The sequence below is a fragment of the Benincasa hispida genome, chromosome 12 (assembly GCF_009727055.1).
Source record: "Benincasa hispida cultivar B227 chromosome 12, ASM972705v1, whole genome shotgun sequence".
NCBI lineage: Eukaryota > Viridiplantae > Streptophyta > Magnoliopsida > Cucurbitales > Cucurbitaceae > Benincasa > Benincasa hispida.
Window position 1 is genome coordinate 50,013,718 of NC_052360.1, and position 10,073 is coordinate 50,023,790.

At 37.4% G+C, this 10,073-nt stretch overlaps 1 protein-coding gene and 1 non-coding gene across 2 annotated transcripts; one reads left to right on the forward strand and one right to left on the reverse strand.

The window, feature by feature from the left end:
- Positions 1-269: 269 nt before the first annotated feature.
- Positions 270-4,519, forward strand: LOC120068587 (NADH dehydrogenase [ubiquinone] 1 alpha subcomplex subunit 13-B). The gene is made up of 3 exons (XM_039020401.1): positions 270-592; positions 3,931-4,002; positions 4,127-4,519. The coding sequence occupies exons 1-3, from the start codon at positions 378-380 to the stop codon at positions 4,269-4,271; spliced, it is 432 nt and encodes a 143-aa protein (XP_038876329.1). The 5' UTR covers positions 270-377; the 3' UTR covers positions 4,272-4,519.
- Positions 4,520-6,198: 1,679 nt separating this feature from the next.
- Positions 6,199-6,272, reverse strand: TRNAV-CAC. The gene has a single exon. It is a non-coding gene; the product is annotated as a tRNA-Val (tRNA).
- Between the last annotated feature and the right edge of the window lie 3,801 nt (positions 6,273-10,073).

Sequence of the window (10,073 nt, forward strand, 5' to 3'; positions counted from 1 at the left end):
AAAACATAAAACCAAAAAACCAATCAAACTATAGTTTTCCCAAATTTGTTTCACAAATAATTTCTTAATCTTATACATGCTACAGTTTTGGAAAAACAACCTTTTCCATTCCTCCCATTCGAAGACGAGCAATGACTCGTTAACCTGCAGGTGACATAAACCGTGACAGTCAACAACGTGGCGTGATCTTATTCGGCAGCAAAGTGGGTTATCATAGCTCGGGTTCCACCGTATCCCTCTGTGCTCTACTTCAGCCTCTCCTTCGTCTCTTTGTGGTTCTTTCGTCTTCGAGACCTCACAATTCCCAAATCCCATTTCTCCATTACTGCCAGCTCTTGCTTGATTCGTCCACTCGATCGCTGAAAAAGCTCTCGGAGATGACGGAGGCTGCGATTCGGAAGAAGCCTGGCATGGCCAGCGTCAAAGACATGCCAATCCTCCAAGACGGGCCACCGCCTGGTGGATTCGCTCCGGTTCGCTACGCTCGCCGGATTCCCACCAAAGGCCCTAGCGCCATGGCCATTTTCCTTACTGCTTTTGGTGCATTCTCTTGGGGGATGTATCAAGTCGGCAAGGGCAACAAGATCCGAAGGTCTTTATTTTCTCCCCCCATTATCTTTGTTTAGTCTATGGTCTTTATCTGTTTTATATCATTTCACTAGTAATGGAATTAATTGCTTTTTCCATTTGGGTTTCGTCTTTTCTGCGAATTAAGGGGCGAATTTGATTGGGATGTACTAGACTTCTGGACCCAGAATTTCCGCCAGGGATTTGTTGATTTTTATTGAGATTGGAGATTCATGCTTTGGGCTAGGTTGTCTGGATTTTACCGATGGCTTGGACCGAATTTCAACTGAGACTTGGGTTTTGATTCCTGGATATGATTCAGTATCAAGTCAATTGATGTTTTAGAAAATTAGCAGTGTCTTAGATACTTTGATTGACAGTGGGTTGATGCATCGTCTCCCTTCCTCTTTTGCATCTCGCTTTAAATCTGACGAAGCTTAAGTTTGATACGTTTTGTAAAATACCTTCAAAACTTCATTTACTTTTGAAAATTTCCCTTGAAGCAAGTAATAAATTACGCATGATTAAACTAAGAATTAATACTCAAAACGATGGACAAAAAAAGCTCACGTTCGGCAATAACTTGTTAAAACCCAAGGAAAAAGATTTCTTTTTTCCAATACAACTAGAAGAATCAATGCTTGCAAAGTAACAATTTTCATCCATAAGAAGTACTATGGACAATAGATTGTCCATAATTTTACAGTGTTGCGATATTCTCCACTTAGAGTATAAATCCTCGTTACTTTATTTTTGGCTTCACCATAAATACTTCATACCGTTGGAGATAATTATCCCATTTATACTCATTATCTTTGAACGAAGGACTATCAAGCCTCCCTTCAAGTAGTCATCTACCGTCTTTTCTTTTTCTTTTTCTTTTCATTTTTTTGGGGGGACCAACTATTCTAAATAACACCTATAGAATAGTTACAAAAAGTCTTTGAAATCGAGGCCCACAGAAAACCATGAAAACAAACAGGGGATCGAATTTCACTAAGGTCTCTATCCATACCTCTAATAATCCTAATATTCTACTTGCCCCACAAGACTAAAAAAATAGCGCACACCCCTGCAAGCCAAAAAAAGCAACCCTTCTCCCCCCAAATTGAATCGAGAAGGAACTCCTCAATTATAGTCTATGGACGAGCAACCATGATGCCAAACATCTGGTAGAAAGAATCCTATACTGGACTCTCAAACTCACAAAGCCAAAGAAGATGGTCTAGGTCTTCCTCCACCTTCCGACAAAGAATACAACATAATGGATCAATTAGCGAGGGCAACTTCCTCTTAAGCTGATCCATTGTGTTAGTATGACCATGTAAAACTTGCCAAGTAAAAAAACCTTAATTTCGTAAGGATCTTAATCGTCCAAAGCACCGAAAAAACCGATAGATAAAGGGGAGAAGGATCGACCAAACTACGAAAGAAAGCTTACACGAAACCCCTCCAAAGGATTGAGCCTCCAAACGCTAACGTCCGTTCTCCCACACCCAAAGAGGTGGCCCTCAAGTAACGAAAGAAAAGGGACCACATTTGTCGCTTCCATATTGGAAAGAGCGTAATAGAACCTGAAAGAAAAAGAACAAGAGCTCTCAGACCACACAAAAGAGTCAACAATAAAATGATTTTTAGGGAAGACAAATGATATAGACGAGGGGACAAAGGATAGAGAGGTCTCTCCCCCACCCAATGATCTTTCCAAATATACGTGTTTGTCCCCTCCCCCACCACACAACTAACCCAATAAACAAAAGAAGGGATCTCTTTTGAAATATTCTTCCACAAGTTCCAGGGAGAGTACTTTAACCCCCTTTGCCAGCCACTCGAAAGGATGAGGGTCATGTTTACTAACAATCATTCTATGCCAAAGGGAATTGGGTTCAAAGGAGACCCCCTTCCCTTTCCCTTCTTCAACCCCTTCCCAGAGAAAATTGCGCATCAGCCTCTTCAAACTCTTACAAACCTGGCACAGAGCTCTGAAAAGGAAGCTAACTCATTCTCTAAAGCACACTATCAGACTAGTATAGCTCAATCATGGATCTTTGCATGACTATGTCGTTAACTATTCACTTGTTAAGTTTCAGATGATTCTATCAACTTGGTTAAGTTTGGTGCATCTCTTTAATACCACGTGTCAAGGATGAAGAATCTTTGTATATATATATCTTTGAAAGGTTACTAAACTGTTCATTAAGAGAATGAAAAGTGACTAATGCTCCTACAACGACCAACTTTTCTATAATTCTACAACTTTATAATATTGTCCACTTTGGAGTTCAGTCATAAGCCTTCGTAGTTTTACTTTTGGTTTTACCCAATAGTCTTATGCCATTGGAGATAGCTTTTCTTACTTATATACCCCACAATCTTCTTCTTGTCTTGCCAATATGAGGACTCTGGTCACACTCCCAACAAAAGTTATCAAAATTAGTTACATATCTTTACAAAAATGGAATCTTAACTAAGTGAAGGTATAAATCTTAGCATTTATATATGTTTAGGGTTTAATTTGATAAAAGTTAAAAACTCCATTCAATTCATTTAGCTAAGAATAGGTGATAAAAGTAGACCCTTTCCTATTTGACTGTTGCAAAAGTGGTTATTTGAGGACTTGATTGGTAGACATAGATGTCGAGCAGTGGTTTTAGATGCTTCTATTCACCATCTGAGAATTTCTTGGTATTAAGTTATACATGCATCCATTTTAGTTTTCTAGGGAAGTTAAATATAGTCAAGCAGATCATTTGAATTTGAATTTTAGATACTACCGTTGCTTCTTTATTGATTTATTTTTGCATGGTATATTGTTCTCTCATTGAACTACTGCAAAAGGACCTTTAGAATGAGCTCCATGTGATCTCAATATCATATTCATGTTTAGACTTCACCTTTTTAGGATTAATAACCGTAACCAAGGACACTGTTTCCTAAGGGAAAAAAAAACATAACCAAGGTCATCAATCTAGATTACATGTAAAGGAAAAGTGCTGTAGCTTCTTCGTACTTTCAAGGTTTGTTTACGGGATTGATAGATAGTTTAAAAGAATAGTGTTTTCTGCTTCCCTCTGTTCCCACTGACCACATGACACATTAAGCCGAATCCAAGTATTACATTTAAAAGAAGAGTGTCTCATGGTTTCTTCTATATCCCTTTGCCCATTTGGTTGGGGAGATGGTAAAGATGATGTCATGCTTTTTCATTCGACCCTTTGTTTCTTCCTATTTATGGTTGTTTTAATAAGTTAGATTTTACTATTCTATTGCACACTATGAAGAATGAGGAAATAAAGCATATACAGGGAATTGGCCTGAATATATATAGCATATATTTTACTTACCTTTGCTATATCCTTGTAGGGCGCTGAAAGAAGAAAAATATGCAGCCCGGCGAGCAATATTGCCTGTGCTTCAAGCTGAGGAAGATGAAAGGTAAAGTGGATGATTTTTTGTGTAGGCTATCTACCAGTAACACTGGTTGAAACTATTGGATCCTTAGATGGTTTTAACAGAGCTCTACATAATTTTTCTAACCGTATCTGTTCTCACTTTCTAGATTTGTCAAAGAGTGGAAGAGTTACCTCGAATATGAGGCTGAAGTTATGAAGGATGTGCCTGGTTGGAAAGTTGGTGAAAATGTCTACAACTCCGGAAAATGGATGCCTCCAGCAACTGGTGAGCTACGACCTGAAGTCTGGTGATTTTATTTGAAACAGATTCATTTGTGGTTGACATGTAGTTTGAGTTTATATGCTTGCGACTTATCCTCATATGGGTTTCTTGATTTGCTGGTTCCTCCTTATGAAAATAAAAGAAGCATGTCAAAATTTCTTCAAATGTTTTGCAAATACTACTGTTAAAATTGTCGTCTTTACTCAGTAAACATCTTCTTTTACCCATGTATCTCACTAAAGGGTTGGGCTTGGAATTAGACATGAATTCATCTTCATCTTTTTTACTTAATTGATATGGTATCACTTAGCAGTGGTTTTTGAGAGTGAAAGTGAATGTGGAAGGTTTTGAAAAGGTTAAAGTGGTGAAGGAGTAAAAAAAGCGTAGCTCCTTATCAAAGCCAGATAATGAGGAGCTGCCTTTACCTTCGAAAACTTAGAAGTGGATTAGAAAATTTTTGTACTGAAATATGATGTCTTGGATCCATTCTGGTCATTAGCAGACTATGAATTCTCAGAAATTCCTTAGTTCCTTTGAAAAATTAAAAGTAAGTTGCAGCAAATATTATCTTATTAAGTGTATAAAAGAAACATGGGAAGTTTTGTTCTTCCCTATTTATGAGAATGATAATTAATTGGAAAATTTTCTAATACTATGTTTGCATAGAAAATTTTCTATACTACAATTCATGTTTGTCACAAAAAATATTAAATGAATATATAATTTGATACGTGTTAAATTATGAAGGAGAGTAGTAGGTATTAAATAAACTTTGGTGATATCCTTCTTACTCTCTTCATTAGTTGAGGAGTGATTTGATGGGTGACGATCGAGATTGTTATTTAATTAATAGTTAAGATTACTAATGACAAATGCGACTTGCATAGGGTTTCATGCCTTATTTATTTATTTTTGTTTGTTGAGGTGGTTGAGCTGGTGGTATTGTTGAGGTAACATTGCTTGATGGGCTCATTGTACCATTAGAATCTCATCTTTAATATCAATTATAATCCAATCCAAATGTAGAAGTGTACAATGACAAAGAATTTGAATAACACTTGCACTCGAGCTACAATACAAACATACATAGGTGTTGTGGGTGAATTCTTTTAACAATACATGGTCCATGCAATTCTAATGGCAATGTCACATGAATCACTTGGAATTATCTATTTTAATATAAAATATAAAAGAAAAATAGGATAACTCAATTGGCATTAGCTTATATTATTGATTTCGAAATTGGATGTTTAATTCTTCCACCACGTGTGTTCATACTTACATGTTAAACTGAAAAGGAGTATATTTCTCCCCAAGAAAGCAAGTACGAGCGATAAAAATTTACTTTGTGTACTCTTATTACTTTTCGAATTGATAAAAGATGCACCCTTAACTTACAAATTAAAAAAAAAATGTGGGAGAATCTACACTATTTTTGTTGAAGTATACATTTTATAATAGTTTAGCTTTACTCACTTAAGCAGGTGCGCTCTTAATTTGCAAGCAAATGTTAGAGCCAAATTTAATATAAATATAAACTCCAAATTTCACAAGAAAATATTGTTACATGAACTTCATCTTTTTTTGGACAGAAAAATTTGGGTTAAATAATAAGTTAGTCTTAAATTTTTAGTTTTATCTATTTCACTCTCGAATTTTTTTAAAAAAAATATTTAATAGGTGTATGAACTTTTAAGTTTGTGTTTGAGTTTTATAACTTTAAAATATGTTTAATATAAGTCAATTCTCAATATTGAGCATATAATATAGGTTATTAACTTATTTGATGTTATTGCAATTTCCATGCACACATCTTTTGAATTTGATTTAATCCTTGTAATACTGTAACAAAAATGTGTGCAAATAACATTTGAAGAGGTCAAAAGTGTTCAAAATATGTTAATAATTTAATAAATGTCAGAGAAAAAAAAATGTCAAATGGAATTCAAGGAAAAATGTCTGACCCCGGGTTCGAACCGGGGACCTCTAGTGTGTGAGACTAGCATGATAACCAACTACAACACCCAGACCTTGTTGGTATAGAAACCACTAGTTAAATAATAAATTTATCAATAAATTAATTTAATAGATTAATAGTTACATTCAAATTTGAGTCACAATTTTGCGATTTTTGTCTTTCTTTATCTATAAAATTTCAATCAGTAATATATCTCTAAACTTTTAAAGATGTATTTACTTTTTTTTTTTACAAATTCAAAATTTTTAAAAATAACTGATCTATTAAATATTATTTTGAGTTATATTTTTTTATCACTTTAAAATTTCTAGTAAATATGTGAATTTAAAAATATATGAGAATTGAAAGCTTGAGAACCAAATAGAAACAAAGCTCAAAGATCAGATATTAAATCTAAAATTTAACCTTATAATAATTGTAGATGGCCAATTTCATAACCCCTAACTTCGTGTATCCTTGACTAATGTTTAGTTTGAAGTTATTGTAACTTTCGAGATAATTATTGAAAATCGTACTTATAAAAAAAAAGTCAGCTGTAGAATGAAATAAATTATTGTTTAGTATATTTCAGCTTTAAATCTTAAAAAATAAGTTATAGTATTTGACAGATGTTAAATTATTGTTTACTGAATATCCTCGTTATCAACATTTGTGTAATTTTTTTTTTTTTAATAATATATGTTCTTTAATATTTGTTTAAAAATGCATACATACGTATGCTTTCAACCTACATTTATATTATGTTTGTAAGGATAAGATTATTTGTTAAATAAAGGAAAAATATGTGCAATTTTCTTATAAAAAAGTATGATATTGTTTAAAGAAAAATTGGTGACATTAAGTTAATTTATTTGAAAAATTAAGATATACAAATTAGATTTAATGAGTGTTGAATGAGAAATTTCGACTAATCGCTAGTTGCCACGTAATTGAAAATGAAAGCTCATACCCATTGTAAATTTTTTTTTAGAATATGTGATATTATTATACAACAACAAGGGGGATTCCATAGCCCGGGATCAAGGCATCAAAGCAACAAAGCACAAGCAAAGACAAGGCAAACAAACCAAAACAAAGCCCACAAAATAAGACCAGAACAAAACCAACACATATAAATAAAAGCGCAAACCACTAAGGAGAAAGCCAGAGAAAAGAACCAAAACCCCACAAACTAGGGACAACAACGAAACAAAGAACAACGTAAAGATCAAAAGGAAAAATCAACTGTAAACATACTAGATAAGACCAAGAAGGTCAACCTGCTAGGAAGCAGCACGAGCACGAACCATAGAGGTCATAAGGTGAACCAAAGCTGATAACGACCTCGGTCGACCTCCACGCAGCCGCTGATTACGCTCCTGCCAAATGTAGTATATGGAAGCACACCAGAAAATACGTAACAACTTACTACGCACCCCCTTACTCGCACCCACTGGCACAACCAACTCTCTACATCCCAACCCGCCACCCGTTGCGACGAACCCAACTGACGCAACACCCCAGACCACCTCTCTCCCAAACTCACACTCAAAAAATAAATGATCCCGCGACTCCATACATCTCCCACACAGTAGACACCCCTCTCTGACACCTGTCTCTTATACACATCTAGATGTGTATAAGAGACAGCCCTAGGACCACGAGGACGTATACTCTCCCAAGCACTAGCGATAGAAAACCGACCACTAGCATCCGACACCTAAACCCAATAATCTGTCTCTTATACACATCTAGATGTGTATAAGAGACAGCCCTAGGACCATGAGGACGTATACTCTCCCAAGCACTAGCGATAGAAAACCGACCACTAGCATCCGACACCTAAACCCAATAATCGTCCCCCCCACACTAGGCCTCACTGCCTGAAAAAGACCCTAGATCTCAAGTAGCTCCCAAGACACTTTGGGCCATCTCTAACCTCTCTCACCATCCACGAACTCCGACAACCGTGCCTCCAAACTACTTCATGCATCATAAACCACTGTAGATCCGTATGAATCCAAAATTGCACCCCCCGGCAGCCAAGGATCCCACCAAAAAAAACAGGACCGACCATCGCCGACCATCAAACGAACCAGATACTTGAATCTATCTCTACTACGCAAGATAGCCCTCGAGCACCAAGACCTCCCAACCTTACTCTGAACAGCCCACAAAGACCGCCCACGTAAAATATACGCCTTCACCCATGCCATCCATAATGATCTCGATTTAATTAAGAGAAGTCAGATTAACTTCATAATAGCAACCTGGTTCCAAGAGGCCACATGCTTCACACTCAGCCCCCCTTCTCCGAACGACAAGCACACCTCATCCCACGCCACTCATGCACCACCCCAACTCACCGCGCTACCCTTCCATAAATAACTACGTAACAGACGATCAATCTCATGAGTTACACACGCAGGCAACACGAAAATGCTACACCAAAAACCTAAAAAGACTGTAAAATAGACCTAATAAGCTGCAATCTCTCAGCAAAGGAGAGGGACCGCGCTGCTTAGCTTATAATACAAGTTATAATCCTCTAAATCAAAGGTGCACAATCCATAGCCCTCAACCCGCCAATAAAGGTAAACCTAGGCACCTAACAGGCAACGAACCAAGAGAGAAACCCATAAACGCAGCTAGTTCCTCCGCCTCCCCCAACTCCACACCCCCAACAAACATGGAACTCTTCCCAACAAACTCCAAAGAATCTCTCTCCGCTGCACAGAAAATCATCAAATCGTCTACAAACACCAAATGAGTCAGGCATACACGCTCACACCTATCATGGAACCTAAACCACACAAGAGGTTTATTCAACAACCTAGACAAGACCTCTATCACCATCATAAACAAAAAAGAAGACAACGGATCCCCCTGCCTCAACCCTTTTCTACCAGGAAAAATCCCTTCAAGGGAACCATTAATCATCACAGAGAACTTAGGCAAAGTAACACAAGCCCTCACCCAATTAACAAACTGAAGGGGCGTACCTATAGCCAGCAACACACCAAACAGGAAATTCCAATTTACCGAATCGTACGCCTTCTGAAAGTCTACCTTCAACACACAATGCGGCTTCCCTCTGCCCTCCTTATAGCCTTTTACAAGCTCCTGACACGATAAAATATTGTCGAAAATTGACCTCTTGGAACAAACGCAGACTGGTTACCACTGATGAAGGCAGGCAACCACAACCGCACTCTCTCAGCTAAGATCCTTGAGATACACTTATACACAACATTGCAACAAGAAATAGAATGAAACTCCTCCATACGTCCAGCTCACTGCCTCTTTGAGATAAAAGTAATAGCAATAGAATTAACTCCACCAGACAGGTAACATGCCTAAAAAAAAATTGAGTACACTCACAGAAATCATCCCCAACCACACTCCAAGCAGCTATGTAAAAATTCACCAAAAACCTATCAGGCCCAAGAGCCTTCCCAGACTTCAACGAGAATAAAGCCTTCTGAATCTCCTCCCGACTCACTGGCCGACCAAGTGCCTCCACCCCCTCCTTGGACCAGCTGAACTGCACAATTGTCACACCCCGCCCCAGATCACCCTCTTAGTCTAGAGAAAGACGTGACTGCAGCAATTATCAACCCTTAGGCTGACACTTACTGCCTAAAAACTCTTGCGAAATAACTCTGATACCAAATACAAATTATATGCAACGGGACGGCTGTAGGCCCACAATTTATTAACTTAGAAACTTAATATGTTTAGAGTATTTACAATACCCACAGGCTGAGACCCTAAACAACCCTGGAAAGCAAATCTTACTGTTACCCTGCCCACCCTATCATAAACGTCTGGCGAGTTCCCCCCAACATCACGACCGTAAATAACACACAATTGT